At 38.5% G+C, this 18,850-nt stretch overlaps 1 protein-coding gene and 1 pseudogene across 10 annotated transcripts in view; both read right to left on the reverse strand.

Annotated features, from left to right (window-relative positions):
* The window catches only part of CEP192 (centrosomal protein 192), a 145,797-nt gene that overhangs the window by 97,117 nt on the left and 29,830 nt on the right, over positions 1–18,850 (reverse strand). For 8 of the 10 annotated variants that reach the window (XM_036244950.1, XM_036244951.1, XM_036244944.1 and 5 more), the window contains 2 exons: positions 7,143–7,476; positions 3,746–3,889 (listed from right to left, as the gene is read on the reverse strand). In XM_036244950.1, coding sequence (XP_036100843.1) covers positions 3,746–3,889; positions 7,143–7,476 — 478 coding nt within the window. Of the gene's footprint in view, positions 1–3,745; positions 3,890–7,142; positions 7,477–18,850 lie in introns of those variants that run through there. The other 2 variants (XM_036244952.1, XM_036244946.1) reach the window with 2 other exon arrangements.
* LOC118618367 lies at positions 5,091–6,747 on the reverse strand (annotated as a pseudogene).

Raw genomic sequence — 18,850 nt, forward strand, 5'->3', positions numbered from 1 at the left:
CACGACCCAAACTGGGGCTGGGGATCAAACTTGCAACCCAGGTATGTGCCCTTGACCAGGAATCAAACCCGAGACCCTTCAGTCCGAGGGCCAATGGTCTAAAGGCTGGGCTAAACTGGCCAGGGCACAATAAAGACTTTTAAAAGTTAACCGAGCCCTGGCCGGTTTGGCTCAGCGGTTCGAGCGTCGGCCTGCGGTCCTGAGAGACCCGGGTTCGGTTCCCGCTAGGGGCGCGTACCTCGGTTGCAGTTTGTCCCCGGCCCTGGTCGGTTGTGCGGGTGGCAGCCACTCGATGTGTTCCTTTCACGTCGATGTTTCTCTCTCTCTCTCTCTGTTCCTCTCTCTCCCTCCCACTCTATCTGAACACAAAAAATGGAAAAATGTCCTCGAATGAGGATAAAAAAAAAAAGTTAACCGAAAAGATGTAAAAAGGAATAAACAATGAAATGTCTCTGCCACATCCCTGACCCCATTTACCACATCTCCAGAAGCAATTAGTGTGTCAAGTACCCCTGAAATCCTTCACTATTTGAATCTACTTGACTTTTTAGTTCAAATAGCTAGAGATTGCTGTTAATCCATTTTTTTAAATCTCTCCACTATATGCATTTACAAATATGTGTGTCATTCCCTCTCCCACCTTTTTACACAAATGTTAGAATATTTTATATACTTTTTTTAGTCTTGGAATTTAAGTAATTTATTTTGGTGATCATTCCATATCAGTACCTAAAGAGATTCTTCACCTTTTTTTTTTTTTTATAGCCACAGGGAATTTCCTTATATAAATATACCTTATTAATTAGTCCATATTGCTTCCAAACTTTTGTTATTATGAACAATGTTTAACTAGTAAAACGGCACTTACATCACATACCATTCCTGCAAGTGTATGTGAATAATAATAAATTCCCAGGAGAACTGCCTGGTTAAAGGATATATACATTTGCAATTTTCCTAGATGCTGCAGTATTGCCACAACTAGAAGCTGTGCCTATAATGTGCTCGAATATCTATTTCCCTCCCATTCTTACTAATGTAGTTTCATTACCAAACTTTTGAAACAAAGCCAATGAAACAACTGAAAAATACTACCATGGGGGTGGTTTCACGCCATCTTTCCATAAGGAAGAAAAAACTTTTTTTTGTATGTTTAACAACCATTTTTCATTTCCTTTTCTATAAATTGTGTGTTTACAACCTTTGCCCAATTCTATACTGAATAGTTGGTCTTTTTCTTACTGTTTACTAGAACTATTTACATAGTAGGGAAATGGGCCCTTAATCTGTAATATGAATTAAATTTACTTTTTCTCAGTTTGATGACTAATTTTTAAAAACTTTTTATCAAAGCATAATGTATGTATGAAAAGTATATGCAAGTGTACAACTCAATGCATTTCACAATATGAACACATATATACCCACATCAACACCCCAGATCAAGAAACAAAATACAGGGAGCGCCCAAAAGGCCCCTTGATCTTCCTTCCTGTCACTACATGTCCAACCCAGAGTAACCACTACCCTTGCTTCTTACTTCACAGAGTAGGGCATGTTTGAACTATATACAAATAGAATTATATCATATGTATTTTTAGTCAGCCTTATTTTATTCAACATATTTGTGAAATTCATCCACGTTGCTGTAAGTGGCTACACATCATTCATTCCTATTACTACACAGCATTTCAATTTATGAATAAACACAATCCATTCCATTGTTAATTTGAATTTCGAGAGTTTCTAGTGTACAGCTAATATATACAGTGCTGCTATAAACATTTTAGCATATCTCTTTTGGTGAATACATACACCCCATATACTGGGTATATACTGGGTCATAAAGTGTGAAAGTCATACAATTCATCTTCACAAGATACTGCCAAACAAGTTTCCAAAATAGTTGTATCAATTTATACACCCCTAGCAACACCTAAGAATTCCATTACCACTGACTTAAGTGACCAAGTCAATATCCACCGTCTAGTGTGTCTTTTCTAAATCAAGACATCATTAAGCCAGCTCTAACTGTAACTTAACTTCCAATTTCTGACTCATTATTTCCAACTACCAAATATTCCCAGCACAAACCACAATCATCCAAAATTCTACAATTTCTTCTGATTTACTCCATCTCAGTTAATAGTATTGGCATTTTCCCAAGTAACAGATCACAAACCTCAATCCTTTCTTGACTCTATTATCCACTGAACCCCAGTCACAAAATCCTAACCATTCTATCTCCACGTCTTTCATTAGTTACTTTCTTTTCATTCTCACAGTGACAACTAAATTTCTACAACACTCTAAAGAATAACCATCACTACCAGAAGATTTGTAGAGCAAGTTGGACAAGCAAATAGTCAGTGGTTTCCTACTGCTTAACAAATAAGCCTCAAATCTTTGGCAGGGGAGTCAAAAGCTCTACCTACTCCCTGGCCTTATTGTACCTCTCCAGCTTCATCTCCTAATCTCATATTGCATTCCCATTTCCATGTCTTGCATAAATGCCAGCCACATTAAACTATTTACCATCCTCAAAACATGCCCATATTTTTTTATTCCACTCTCTTTTAATTAATTTGGAATTGCTCATGCTCCCAAATATTCACTTGTTGAAACTCTACCTCAAAAGCCACTTATATGAAATCCTTCTGCTACTCATTCAAGCAAAAGTTATTTTTCTAAACTCCAAAGCATTTGGTTTGTGTTTCTGATGGTGCTGTTGTTCAGTATTCTTATCTTATCCCTCTTAGCTGATGGTTTCTAAGGGCTGAAAAAAAATGCCTTATTCCTGTACTTCCACATCATCAGATGTTTAAGACTTCAGTACAAGAAACAGTTCTCTGGCACCTTCTGAGCCTATTAAAAATAAGACTGGTCTTGATAGGCCACTGCACGTTTTTCTCATTCCCAGTTTAGAGGTGTTCAAGGACCGGAGTCCTCAGCAGCACAGCAAATCTCCACAGACTAAGACAAAATTGCATACATTTTGCAGACCTACTCCAGCTTTCTTTTCACTGTCAGAGATTCTGCTACTCAACAAACCTAATTTATGTTCCTAATACATTCATCCCTTGAGATTTCATTTATCTTTTTTCTTATATCCTCACCCGAGGACATTTTTTGTGTTTATCTTCAGATAGAGCAGAAGGGAGAGTAAGGAAGAGAGAGAAACATCTTTGTGAGAGAGACACATCAATTGATTGCCACCCACATGACCCCAACTGGGGCTGGGGTACAAACTGCAACTGAGGTACATGCCCTTAGCGGAAACCAAACCCAGGACTCTGGTCCATGGGCTGACGCTCTAACCACTGAGCGAACTGGCCAGGGCTCATTTATCTTTTATGTTACTTTTCTTCCATCATTTCTACCACATTTCTTAGCCTTTACACCAAAATGTATTGATTTTTGTAACTGCTCATTTATCAGAATGGTTCCTTTGTTCAAGACAGATTTTTAAAAGTGAGAAAGTTAAGCCTAAGGTGCCTTCCAATTCTGCAATACTATAAAGGTTCAAAATTGAGATAAGAGAGTGCTGGTCTAATTAACTGTTCTTTAAGGAAAAGGCTCAACTCACTCTGCAATGATTAGCACTCTTTCAAGCCTTTGTTCCTATAGAAACAAGCAAGGAGATAACTATTGTATATTCCAGAAAGGATCTGACCTGGCCAACCATCAGAAGACCACCAGAGACAATGAAAATGATACAATAAAGTGGTTATTGATATACACTTACAACCAGTTCTGAAGTCTTCATTCGGCTCATCGATTGAAAGCATATTTAAATCTTGTTCTTCACTAAAAGATGTATAATAAGCAAGATCAGTGACCCATCTACCTTCTTTATTTTGATAAACTATGTTCTGTGGTAGATCAGTTTCTAAAAAATAAAATTCCAAAAATATCCAATGACACATGCAACAAGTAAAATGATATAATATTCTTAAATAATTTTACTTAGTGGCTTTATGTTATCAACAGTGCTTAAATCTGCCCAAAACTAGTCATAAAAAGGAAAATCAACTTCCCCCAAAGAAAAGTATTTGTCTGATGGGGGATAAGCCTTAATTACAGTAAAAGTCTCTACTGGAGAAATAGGGGAAAAGAAAAAGGAAGACTTAGAAAGGTTTTCTATGAGCTCTGTAAATAAGGATACTATTTTTATGTTCATTATGTATAATAAAAAAATTTTTTAAAATATGTTTTGACTGATTTTAGAGAGGAAGGGAGAGGAAAAAACATCAATCAGTTGCCTCCTGCATGAGCCCTGACCAGGGATTGAACCTGCAAACTGGGTATGTGCCCTGACTGGGAATTGAACCAGCAACCTTTCGTGCACAGAACAACACTCAATCATCTGAGCCACACTAGCCAGGGCTATAGTGAAATTTTTTTTATGTTTAGAATTAGCCAGTTGGATTCAGTTTATTTTTATTTATTATTTTTTTAAAACATAGGACATTTCATTTTTAATCAGTCAAAAAAAGAGGAGTTCTAGACAATGTCAAATAAAGCTATCGTTACACATTAAATATAATTACTATCTATACATATGCAAAAATATAAAGGTCTTATTTCATACAATAACTTCTCAACTTATGTAAGGTATATGTCCTTTTATAGGTTTCTTTAAAGGTTTTAGAAGAAAATGAAAAATCTAAAAACAATGTCCTCTAGGTAGCATTAATTTAGAAACTGACCAAACAAAAATTGATAGCTCAGTCACATACTCCTTTTATATTGTTCAGACATCTCTAAAGTCTTCATTTTTTTCCAAGTATAGAAATAGAACTCAAAATATTCCACAATATAGTACTGAACAGGTGGAGTACTTAGGGAAGACTTTATTGTCAGATGACACAATATTGTTTTATTTCTTCAATACATTTTGAAATTAGTATCAGGGTTTTGTCTTACCTCCTAAAAGACCAAAATTATCATCTACATTAAGATACATCTGACTATATAGTAAGACTTCAGAGTGGAAAATAACCTCATCAATATTTTATCACAAAAGTAACACTAGTAACAAATTATAAAAGGAGCCGGTACTCTACTCAGATATACCCAGGGATTAAATCTCATTGATAGAAATATTCATCATGAATCTATCATAATCTGTGGCTTCACTGGTAAAAAAAACAAGTCCTGGTTCTCCAGAATCTGTTTCAGAGAACTTTCTGTCATTATTCACATCCATTTCATCGATGAGATGAAGAGTTTCTTCATGGGCAATGCCCTGATTATTGGGTATTATCCAAGATAACAGCTCTTGCCCTGGCCAGTTTTGCTCAGTGGTTAGAGCATCGGCCTGTGGTCCAGAGAAACCCGGGTTCGGTTCCCGCTAAGGGCATGTACCACGGTTGCAGTTTGTACCGAACCTTGGTTGGGCCATGTAGGAGGCAGCCACTCGATGTGTCCCTTTCACGTCGATGTCTCTCTCGCTCTCTCGCTCTCTCTCTCTCTCTCTCTCTCCCTCCCTCCCTCCCTCCCACTCTATCTGAACAAAAAATAGAAAAATGTCCTCGTGTGAGGATAAAAAAAAAAAAAAAGATAACAGCTCTTGAGGATCAAGCCTGCCATGGGTATCTTTGTCATAACCATTTAGGAATCTCTTTCTAAACAAGTATCCACTCTGGATCTTAATTTACTGGATCCTGCCTATAGTCACCCAGAAATTCTTCTGGCCCTGGCCAGATAATTCATTGGTTAGAGTGTTGTCCAGATATGCCAAGGTTTCAGGTTCAACCCCCCGTCAGGGCCCATACAAGAATCAACTAATGAATGTATAAATAAGTGGAATAACAAATCCATCATATAATCAGCTTCTTCAAGATTCTCAAAAGCAATAAATTCTTCAAGTTGAATCTTCAACTTTTCAAATTGCTTCTTGTCCTTTAAATGAAGATGCCTAAAAGACTCTTCTGCATCATCCCAGAGCTATGGTCTCACACGAGTATACATCTGAATGTTGTATTCATCCCACGATACACTATCATCACTGTTTTTATCATATTCAACAAACTTCTGTTTTGCTTCTTGTAGCATATTGTTTAAAAGACAACTGTAAAAAGGAAAAACATCTGTAACAAAAATAAATTAATACAAATTGGAGAAAATAAATAAATAAAAGACAACTGAATCCATGAACTGAGATGAGATGAGAAAGCCATCCAAGTCCAAGTCAATTTTCTTTATGATTGACTTCACCCTTTTGTGTTGTTCTTCCAGGGTGAGTTTAACATATTTGTCAACTTCTTCCAGACCACCAGCAGTGCCTTGGTCATAGTTCATGCAGTGCTCGCCCTGTGGGTCCCCAGTGCGCAGGGGCAGCAGAAGCCACAGCCTTGGGCCTCAGGCTCAGCCACAGTGTGCTGGGGAAGGGGCCAAGGGAGGGGGAAGAGGGGTGAGGGAGGCGACACACAGCACTGGACAGCACTGGGCAGCACTGGGCGGCACATGGCAGTGGCGTAGGTAGGGGAATGCAGTGCTAAACCATTCCTGGAGTCCCACAAGCTCCCAGCTGGACATAGTTCAGATTATTCCAGTTTTGTTCACAACATTCATATTAGGGAGCTAGTCAAACATGTAAGTGCCATCTTCTCTCCACCAGGCCTGATCAAGGTGTTGATTTTGGCTACATCAATGTCAAAAATTTCTTCACAGCAGTTTGATCTGGTGCATGTTGGCTTTGACATCCAAAATGAATATCAGTGTATTGTCTTCTATCTTCTTCATGGCTGACTTGGTAGTCAGTGGAACTTAATGATGGCACAGTGGTCAAGCTTGTTTCTCCTGGGGACACTATTCCCAGGATATTTGGGTTGCCTTCCCAGAAGTGTCTTGGGCTGTCCAAAGGTAGATAACATGCGGATCTTCATTTTCTGTGTGGCAGAGGATCTCTTTCAGCACAGCTTTCTTTGTCCCCAAAGCCTTGGCTTTAGGAGAGGTAGGAGTTCCCCTCTTTGCTTTGAATCACCATCTCTGTTTTAAAGATACCATTTTGAAATTCATAAAACACTTAAATATTTTAATATGAAAGATTAGGAAAGTCCTACTTACAAATATATTCAACTCAAAATGTATATACATTTTATATAACCTTGACTTTAAAAAAAAAAAAGCCCACTTACGGTCTAGACTCTTTTCAATGGACTCGTACGATTCACATGTTCGTTGCCTTTCACTAGATGGTAACTGGAGAATATCAGTGGAATTAATTCTGTTGTCACTACTGGGCTTCAAAGATGCTGTGTTGATATTTTTCTGAATAGATACTTTAGGAATCTCACTGTCTGAATCTGATGCCAAGGACTTATTTTGATGAGGAGACCATGCCTCCAGCTTTAAAGGGTTTATCAAGTCAAAATCACCTTTACTGACATTTGTATCACGAAAAAAAACAGGAGTAAGTTTCGCATTAGCAGCACTGATAGTCTTCACCAGAACTTCTTCTCTTGTGCTTTCCTTTGAAAAGCAATAAAAGAGCAACAGTAAGTTTTGTTTTTCATAACTCATTCCAAAATTTTATGGGGGAAAAATATGTAGTTGACATAAAATGTTTACTATATAAAAAAGAATAACAACAATAAAAAAAACATATTATACAGTATTCATTCACTATATTCTACTAGATTCTGTAAGACCCAATGTTAAGCAATCTAAACAAAAAACAAAATTCATAATATGGATATGGCAAACATACATCAATCAACAGATTCAGGTACCAAAAATGTGTCCAACATGTTCAAATATCAATTTAACTTTTGTCATTACCACTAAAAGTCTCTACGGGATGGTAAGCCCATTAATGTGACCAGCCTCATAAAATTAATATCATAGCCCTTGAAAACACAGATATTAACATCTTTTAAAAGGAATAAAACAGCCAATACTACAAATGTCCCTGAGAAGTCTAAAGACAATTGAATCAGACACAGCCAATTAAGTTAGTGCCTCAAAACCAAGCTCTCCAACAAACTTTCCAAAACAGCACTTATTAGTATTTCAGAGAATAACTGCTAAAAAGGAGCTTGAATGCCTACAATACTTTTCTTAAACATTCAGTGTACAGTTGACCCTTGAACAATACAAGTTAGAACTGTGCAGGTCCACTTACTTATATGTGGATTTTTTTCAATAAATATATAGTCAGCGCTCCCTATCCCTGAGTTTCGTTCACATCCATGGATTCAACCAACCACAGATTGAAACAGTATTTTAGATCTGTGGTTAGGAACCCGGGAATGCAAAGGGCCAACTGTATGAATTGTGAGGAATCATTTTATATATGGGACTCCAGCACCTGTAGATTTTGATATCCGCACAGGTCTGGAACCAATTACCTACAGATATCAAAGGACACAGTTAAGTTTTGGGAGAGTCAAAAGTTATACATGGGTTTTTGACTATATGGGGCAGTGGAGGAATTGACACCCCAACCCCTGCACTGTTCAAGGGCCAACTGTACTCCTAAGGAAAAAAAGAGGAACACTTCAGAAGGACAAAGAGTCACAGAGGAAAAAGTCATGTGACGATGAAAGTAGTCACTGGAATAATGCTTCCACAGCTAAATAACGCCAATCAGGTCAATACCTTCGTTGTAGACTTTTGGCTCTAGACCTGGGACAGGAAAAAATTGTTTCAGCTAGCAAAACTTTTGGTAATCTATACCGGCAGCCCCAAAAAACTAACACAAACACTGAAGCCAATCATGCATAAGACACAGGGAGAAGACAGCCACCCACAAGCCAAGAAAAGAAGCCTAAGGAGAAACCAACTCTGCCGAAACCTTGATTTTGGACTTCTCTAGAACTGTAATAAAAATAAATTTCTGGTGTTTGAGCCAAATAAATAAATAAAATGCTTAAGAATCAAAATATCTCCTTAATATGGAAAGCTTATAAAAACAGTTAAAATATGACTATCCTTGCCCTGGCCGGTTTGGCTCAGCGGTTGGAGCGTTGGCCTGCGGTCCAGAGAGACCCGGGTTCGGTTCCCGCTAAGGGCACGTGCCTCGGTTGCAGTTTGTCCCCGGCCCTGGTTGGTCGTGAGGGTGGCAGCCACTCGATGTGTCCCTTCACATCGATGTTTCTTTCTCTCTCTCTCTCTTCCTCTCTCTCCCTCCTGCTCTATCTGAACAAAAAATGGAAAAATGTCCTCAGGTAAGGATAAAAAAAAAAAAAGACTATCCTGAAAAAAAAAGATAAGGAGACGGCTGGTGTGGCTCAATGGTTGAGCATCAATCCATCCACCAAGAGGTTGCCAGTTTGATTCCCAGTCAGGGCACATGCCCAGGTTGTGGGCCTGATCCCCAGTGGGGGGCATGCAGGAGGGGGCCAACTGATGGTCTCTCTCTTTGATGTTTCTATCTCTCCCTTTCCCTTCCTCTTTCTCTAATATCAATAAAGAAAAATTTTTTTTTTAAACTAGATAACTATTTTTCATATATGACACTAGCACTGATTAAAAAGAACCAAAATGTGGGAAACTAGCTCCCTCAATAAAGTGACTTAAAACAATCTTGAATAAATAATGTAGTGAGCCCTGGCCTGTTTGGCTCAGCAGTTAGAGTGCCGGCCCGTGGCCCAGACAGTCCCAGGTTCAGTTCCTGCTAAGGGCACATACCTCGGATGCAGTTTGTCCCTGGCCCCGGTTGGGGTCGTGTGGGTAGCAACCACTCAAAGTGTCTCTCTCACATCGATGTTTCTCTCTCTCGCTCCCTCTTCCTTCTTCTCTCTCTAAAATCAATATAGGGGAAAAAAAAATTAAAAAAAAAAAAAAAAAAGAATGTAGTGAGGTGATGACAGCCTGCAAAATCGCTATACTTGTTAATGAAGTGTGCTTGAACCTTTTAAGTACTTGATTGAGGAGCCAACGGGGCAAAGTATCACCTATGAGATTATGACTGAACACCTCCAAGACAGAACACCACCCAGGCAGAATGACAGGGTAGTGGAATGGGCTACTTCCTCTCCCAAAAGCAAGGTGCCATTGGTAGACAATCTGATGCTAAACCACTTGTAGATGACCTGCTTCTGGGATGAGGTTTTCTACAAAGAAAAGCAGCTCTATTGCTGTGATCTATTAAAAGTCTGCCTAAGACATTAGGGTTTGTTTAAAACACAAAAAAGGAATGCAGTTTCTCTGACAGTTTTCTGTGTTTATTTGTTAAAATAATTTTTCTTTATTGATTTTGAGAGAAAGAGGGAGAGAGAGAGAGAACATCAATTGGCTGACTCCTGCCAGCTCCCCACTGGGGATTAGGCCCACAATCTGGCCATGTGCCCTAACCAGGAATCAAACCGGCGACCTCCTGCTGCATGGATCGATGCTCAATCACTGAGTCACACCAGCCAGGCTCACTGACAGTTCTTAAACCCATACACAAAATAAGTCTTTGTTGCCCTGGCCAGTTTGGCTCAGCAGTTAGACTGTCACCCTGTGGACCAGAGAGGCCCGGGGTCAGTTCCCACTAAGGGCACGTACCTCGGATGCAGTTTGCCCCGGCTCCGGTTGGGGTCATGTGGGTAGCAGGCACTCGATGTGTCTCTCACGTAGATGTTCCTTTCTATTTCTCTCTCTCTCTCTCTCTCTCTCTCTCTCTCTGTTTTCCTCCCTCTCTCCCTCCTGCTCTATCTCAAGATAAGTGCAAGAAATGTCCTCAGGTGAGGATAAAAAAAAAAACTAAAAAAATAACTCTTTCTTTACACTTTGAAAGTATAACTCTCAGGAAAACTTAAGAATTAGGTAATTTGAGAAAATAAATAAATAAAAACAACCTACAGGTTTCTCAGGAGGTGGGGTTTCAAGAGGAGGCAATGAAAGTACAGCTGAAACTTGAACATGGGTAATAGGAACTGACCTCACATAGTGGAAATCCCTGTATACCTAATGATTTCCCCAAAACTTAACTACAGTCCTTTGGTATCCACAGGTGACTGGGCCTTGGTTCCAAGACTCCTGTGGATACCAAAATCCACAGATACTTAAGTCCCTTATGTAAAATGGTGTATGACAATGCATACAGTAAGCCCTTTACATCCAAATTCCCAACCACAGATCAAAAATACCATTTTCAATCCAACATTGGTTGAATCTGCTAATGTAAAACCCAGGGATACAGAGGGTCATATGTATATTTATTGAAAGATATCTGCACATAAGTGGACTGACAAAGTTCAAACCTGTGTTATTAAGGGGTCAACTATATTTGAAAGTGCCATCTCACTGGAGTGTAAGGAAAACAATGAGGTAATAAAGCACTCTGGTGGTAATGTGCTGATATTGTTTCAAATAACAGCTGAGAATTATGTTCCATAATTAATTAGGGAAAAGGAAGTATGCCCTCCAAAAATAGAAAAATAGCATCCTTCAGAGTATCTAATCATTGATTTTATGATTTGCCATTATCATATGTACCACTAAGAAAATATTAAACTAACACATATCAGTAAATGAAAAATACATGCTGATCTCAGAAGTGTTAAAATACGAAAAACATGTATCTTATGAAAGTAATAACAGAATTTCCAAATACTCAAAAAGAAAAAACTGGGTTGGAAGAAAAGATGAGAGTAGAGAAGAACAGTGCAAAAAAATTTGAAAATGATGCCAAACAATGTAAAACAAGTATCACATAAAGTAAAACATGAGAATAGAATCAGGAATATTAATAACTACACTAAGTGTTAAAGAATTAGTTTATTAAAATATGAACACAACTAGATTACATTAAAAAAATAAAACTATGGGAGACTTTTTGCATGGCATCAATTTTGCTAAAATCTGCTCTGCCATCACCTGCCCCAAAGCAGGATATCCCTGCATTTTGCATTTCTTTAAGTAACCATTTACTCAAGAAGCCAGTCTTTGCTGACCTTTTGTTCCTTTGCAGTACTTCCTAGATTTGCTTAGGGCAAGCCTGGTGCTTGGCAACAGGTGCTTCTTGCCCTATATATTGTGTGAATTACCCCTGAATAAAGGAGACTTGATCAGAGCCCTGTCTTGTCTCCATTTCTCATATCTCTTGTCCCTCCTCATCCTCACTCCCCCTCTAGAGTCCTCGTTGCTCGACCTGCGGGACGGGTCATAAAACCTAGATGCCCTGGCCAGTTTGGCTCAGCATTAGAGCATCAGCCTTCAGTCCAGAGAGACACAGGTTCGGTTCCCACTTAGAACGCGTACCTCGCTTGCAGTTTGGGTTGGGTAGTGCAGGTGGCAACCACTCAATGTGTCCCTTTGACATCGATGTTTCTGTCTCTCTCTCTCTCTCCCTCCCAGTCTCCCTCCCTCCCCACTCTATCTGAACAAAAAATGGAAAAATGTCCTCGGGTGAGGATAAAAAATAAATAAATAAATAAAACCTACAGATTCCAAAATGGCAGTTGAGTGAATGGAAGCTACACAGACAGTCTCTCAGGAGCCAACTAGAATTACAACTGAAATAAAGACAAATCATTGGGAAAAAGCAACAGAAAAAAAGCAGCTTGTGTGGACCATATAACCAGGGACACTGAATCAATCCTGGTAGGATTACGGAGGCGCGAGAGGGGGGCTGGGAGCCCAAGGACAGCAGCAGTCTTAGCTATGAGCAGCGCCTGCAGGGTAAAACTCCCAGACCTGATCCACAGCGCAGAAGACTGGGACAGAGCGCTAAAATAGCCACAGCCACTCACCTTGGGCTCCAGCAGAGGGAGGGTGGGCTGGACTGGAACTGTGTGCAGACACTCGATCTGGAGGGTGCTCAGAGCTTTTGCTGAGTTGCGGCCATGCAGGACTGTGCACAGCTTACTCTTTCCCAGGGCTCTGGGGAGAGGTGGCGGCCACTCCCTCAAAGATTCAACCCCACCCAGGTGGGTCATTGAAATGTAAATTGTGGCTCATTACCAACCAGCATATGCCCCACCCTCTAGAAATCCCTTTACACTGGACACCAGAGGGAGTTGTTCACTCAACTGAGAACCTAACCCTCTTCAAGTAACTGAGACTAAGAGCCTCCAGGCAAAAAGCCAGAGGATAACACAACCATCCCTGGGCTTGCAACTCTACCCAGGAAAGTAAGACTTGATGACACTGGTGTTTAACATGGGTCCTCCCACCCTCATCCAAACCCAGTAGAGGAAGCGACAAACAGCAAAACACCAACACCCATAGTGAAAATTTGGCAGCCTTCTAAACCCACTGATAGCCAAAAAGGTGAAACAAAGAAACAAATCCAAAATGAAAGAACAAGAGTACTCTATCGAAGTTGAGATACATGATATGCAGTTAAGCAAGTTAACATAGCTAGAATTCAGACCCATGATTTTGAGGAAGCTCAATAGCATGGTAAGGACATCAACACCATGAGTAAAGACAGAAACAATGAAAATCAACCAATTGGAAATGAAAAACCACCAAGAAGAAATGAAGAATAACGTATCAAAAATAAAGAACACAGTGGAAAGACTAGACAGCAGAGAACAGGAAGCTGAGAACCAAATCCGTGAATTAGAACACAGTGTAGAAAAAAATCAACCAATCAGAAAAACAATTAAACATTAAAACAAAAAAACAATTAAAACAGGAAGATAGCTTAAGAGAACTGTGGAACAAATGGAAACGTAATAATATTCACATCAAAGTACCTAAAGAAAAAGAAAATGAGCAAGGGTTAGAAAATATATCTGAAGAAATAGTGACAGAAAATTTCCCTAACTTGGTGAAGGAAGAAGGCATTCAAGATCAAGAAGCACAGAGAGCCCCAAGGAAGAAAAACCCAAACAGGTCCACACCAAGACGCATAGTAATTAAAATGCCAAAAATTAAAAACAAAGAGAAAATCCTAAAGGCAGCAAGAGATAAGCAACAGGTTACCTACAAAGGAACCCCCATAAGACTATCTGCTGAATTCTCAACAGAAATACCACAGGCCAGATGAAGTAATCAAGGTCATAAAAAACAAGGATCTGAATCCAACACTACTCTAGCTAGCAAGGCTATCATTCAAAACAGAAGGTCAAATAAAGAGCTTCTCAGACAAAAAAAGACTTAGGGAATGCATTAGCACCAAACCAGCACTGCAAGAAATGTTAAAAGGACTTCTGTAATTAGTAAAAGAAATAGGAAGAAAAATATAACTACACGAAACAAAAATGGCAATAAATAAATACATATCAATGATCACCTTAAATGTATATGGATTAACTGCTCTGATAATAAGATGCAGAGTAGCTGATTAGATAGGAAAACATGACTCATTTATATGTTGTTTACAAGAGACACACCTCATAACAAAAGACTCACCTAGGTTTAAAGTGAAGGGATAGAAAAAAATTTTCCATGCAAACGAAATGGAAAAAAAAAGCAGGGGTAGCAATATTCATATGTGATGAAACAGATTTCAAAATGAAGGCCATTAACTAGAGACAAAGACCACCACATAATATTGAAAGGATATATCCAAAAGGAAAATATACCCTTGGTAAACATATATGCATCCAATATCAGAACACCAAAATATATTAAAAATCTTATGGAGGACTTCAAAAGAGAAATCAATAGCAATACAATCATAACAGGGTACTTCAACACCCTGCTGACATCACTAGATAGATCCTCTAGACAAAAAATTTGCAAGAAAACAGAGACTCTAAATGAAGCACTAGACCAAATGGATTTAATAGATATCTACAGAGAATTACACCACAAAACTACAGAATTCACATTCTTCTCAAATGCACATGGAACATTCTCAAAGACAGACCACATGTTAGGGCACAAACAAGTCTCTATAAGTTCAGGAAGACTGAAAACATATCAAGCATCTTCTCAGATCACAATGGCATGAAACTAGAAATCAATTGCAACAAGAACATGCAAAGACATTTGAACAAATGTAGGCTAAATGGCATGATATTAAACAATGAATGGATTACCGAGGAGATCAAGGAAGAAATGAAAAACTTCCTGGAAACCAAAAAAAAAGAACACACAACAACACAAAATCTGTAAGATGCAGCGAAAGCAGTTCTGAAAGGAAAGTTCATAGCACTACAGGCCTACCTCAAGAAAAAAGAAAATCTTCCAATTGATTATCTACCGTCACAACATAAAGAGGTAAAAAGCAAACAAAAAGAAAACCCCAGAGCAAGTAGAAGGAAGAAAAATAGTAAAGATCAGAACAGAAATGTATGACATAGGAAAAAAAAAACACAAGAAAACAAAAAATTCAAAGGATCAATGAAACAAAGAGCTGGTTTTTTGAAAAGATAAACAAGATTGATGGACCCTTAGCTAGACTCACTAAGAAACAAAGAGACAGAACCCAAATACACAAAATCAGAAATGAAAGAGGAGAAGTAACAACTGACACTACAGAAATATAAAAAATTGTTTAAAAAAATCCTATGAACAATTATATGGCAACAAATTTGACAATCTACGCGAAATGAACAGATTTCTAGAAACTCAATCTCCCACAGCTGGACCGAAAAGAGACAGAAAACTTGAACAGACCAATAACACCTAAGGAAATTGAAGAGGTAATTAAGACTCTTCCAGCAAACAAGAGCCCAGGCCTGGACGGCTTCAAGGTGGAGTTTCATCGACCATTCAAAGAAGAACACCCATTCTACTCAAACCTTTTCAAAAAATTCAAGAGGAAAGAAGACATCCAAACTCATTTTATGAGGCCAGCAAAGTTCTAATTCCAAAATCAGAAAAAGACACTACAAAGAAAGAAAACTACAGGCCAATAACCCTGATGAACATAGATGCCAAAATCCTTAACAAAATACTAGCAAATCAGATCAAGCAATACATCAAAAAATTATTCACCATGACCAAGTGGGATTCATCCCAGTGATGAAAAATGGTACAATATTCGCAAATCAATAAATGTGATACACCATATAAACAAAATGAAGAATTAAAAAACCACACGATCATATCAATAGATGCTGCATAAGCATTCGACAAAATCCAGCACCCATTTCTGATAAAAACACTCAGCAATCTAGGAATAGACGGATTATATCTCAACATAATAAACACCATATACGAAAGACCTGTAGCCAACATAATACTCAGAGGGCAAAAACTAAAAGCATTTCCCTTCAGAAAAGGAACAACACAGGGATGCCCACGTTCACCACTCTTATTTAACATAGTACTGGAAGTCTTAGCCACAGCAATCAGACAGGAAGAAAAAATAAAAGGGATCCAAATTCAAAAGGAGGAAATGAAACTGTCATTATTCACATATGACATGATGTTAATACATAGAAAACCATAAAGAATCCATCAAAAATCTACTAGACTTAATAAATGAATTTGGCAAAATAGCAGGATACAAAATTGATTTCAAGAAATCAAAGGCAGCCCTGGCCGGTTTGGCTCAGCGGTTAGAGCATCGGCCTGCGGTCCAGGGAGACCCGGGTTCGGTTTCTGCTAAGGGCATGTACCTCGGTTGCAGTTTGTCCCCGGCCCTGGTTGGTCGTGTGGGTGGCGGCCACTTGATGTGTCCCTTTCACGTCGATGTTTCTCTCTCCCTCTTCCTCTCTCTCCCTCCCACTCTACCTGAACAAAAAATGGAAAAATGTCCTCGGGTGAGGATTAAAAAAAAAGAAATCAAAGGCATTCTTATACACCAATGATGAACTCATAGAAAGAGAAACTAAAAAAACAACCTCATTTACAATCACGGCAAAAAAAAATTAAGATACCTAGGAATAAACTTAACCAAAGAAATAAAGGACCTACTTCAGAAAACTACAGGACATTGAAAAAAGAAACAGGGAAAGATATAAAAAAGTAAAAGCACACAGCCTGTTCATGGATTGGAAGAATTAACATTAAAATGTCCATACTACCCAAAGCAATCTATAGATTCAATACAATCCCCATCAAAATACCAATGACATATTTCACAGAACTAAAACAAATACTTCAAAAGTTCATATGGAACCAAAAAGACCCCGAAAAGCCACAGCAATCTTGAAAAAAAGGACAAAGCAGGAGGGATCACAATAGCAGATATCAGGTTATACTACAAAGCGACTGTAATCAAAACAGCCTGGTACTGGCACAAGAACAGGCATATAGATCAGTGGAACAGGACAGAGAACCCAGAAATGGACCCAAGACATTATGCTCAATTAATATTTGACAAAGATGGCAAGAGCATACAATGGAGTAAAAACAGCCTCTTTAATAAACGGTTTTGGGAAAATTGGACAGCTACATGCAAAAAAATGAAACTAGACCATCGACTTACACCATACACACAAATAAAGTCAAAATGAATAAAAGACTTAAATGTGACCCATGAATTCTTTAAAATTCTATCAGAAAATGTAGGCAACATAATTTCAGACATCATACACAGAAGAATTTTCACTAATACATCACCTAAGGCAACAGAAACAAAGGAAAAAATGTACATGTGGAACTACATCAAACTAAAAAACTTCTGCACAGCAAAAGATAAAACCATCAAAATGGAAAGGCAACCCACTGTATGGGAAAGCATAACTGCCAATGACACATCAAATAAGGGGTTAATTTCCAATATGTAGAGTACTCATACAACTAAACAAAAGGAAGACAAAGAACCCAATTAGAAAATGGGCAGAGGACCTAGACACGTCTTCAAACAGGACATACAAATGGCCAAGAAACATATGAAGAAATGCTCAACATCACTAATAGAGAGATGCAAATTGAAACAATGATGTATCACCTCACACCTGTCAGAATGGCTCTGCCATCAACAAATCATCAAACAACAATTGTTGGCGAGGGTGTGGAGAAAAGGGGAGTCTAGTACACTGCTGGTGGGAATGCAGACTGGTGCAGCCACTATGGAAAACAATATGGTGTTACCTCAGAAAGTTAAAAATTGAACTTCCATTTGACCCAGTAATCCCGCTTCTAGGAATATACCCTAAGAAGCCTGAAACACCCATCAGAAAGACTATATGTATCCCCATGTTCATAGCAGCACTATTTAGAATAGCTAAGATCTGGAAACAGCCCAAGTGTCCATCAGTAGACAAATGGATAAAAAAGCAGTGGTACATGTATACAATGGAGTACTATGCAGCTGTAAGAAAGAAAGATTTCTTATCCTTTGAGACGACATGGAGGGACCTGGAAAGTATTATCCTAAGCGAAAGAAGCCAAGCAGAAAAAGACAAATACAACATGATCTCACTTATTTTGGAATATAATAAACATAACAGTCTGAGGAATAGGGTAGACCCAGAGACGTGGAAGTAGGGTTCAGACTGACAACCCTTGGAAGAGCGGTTGGTGGGGGGTGGAAAGAGATAAACCACAGAACTTACATGCATGTACGCATAACCAATGGACATGGACAACAAAGCCAGGGATGTGGTGGGAGGGATGGGGAGGACGATGTCAATGGGGTAAAAAAGGAGAAATATCTGTAGCAAAATTGAAAAAAAAATGTTTAAAAAAAAAAAACTAAAAGCTAGTTTTATGGAACAATATGGATAATCTTAGTAACATTGAGTCAAATAAGCAAATCACAGAAGACTGTATACAAATTAATGCTCATGATATAAAGTTCAAAAACTAATACTAAGTAACATACTAAAAACATATATGAATGTGGAGGATGTATAAAAATATTAGAACCCTCACACACTGCTGGTGGGAATGTAAAATTATGAACAGCTATGCACAACAGTATGATGACTGCCAAAATTTTAAAAATAGGAGTACATTCCACTTGTGGGTATATACTCAAATAAATTCAAAGTAGTAGCTCAAAGTAGTACACTTATTCATAGCAGTACTATTCAACTGCCAAAAGGTAGAAGCAACCCCATTGTCT

This window comes from Molossus molossus, unplaced genomic scaffold, assembly GCF_014108415.1.
Source record: "Molossus molossus isolate mMolMol1 unplaced genomic scaffold, mMolMol1.p scaffold_m16_p_6, whole genome shotgun sequence".
NCBI classification, from domain to species: domain Eukaryota; kingdom Metazoa; phylum Chordata; class Mammalia; order Chiroptera; family Molossidae; genus Molossus; species Molossus molossus.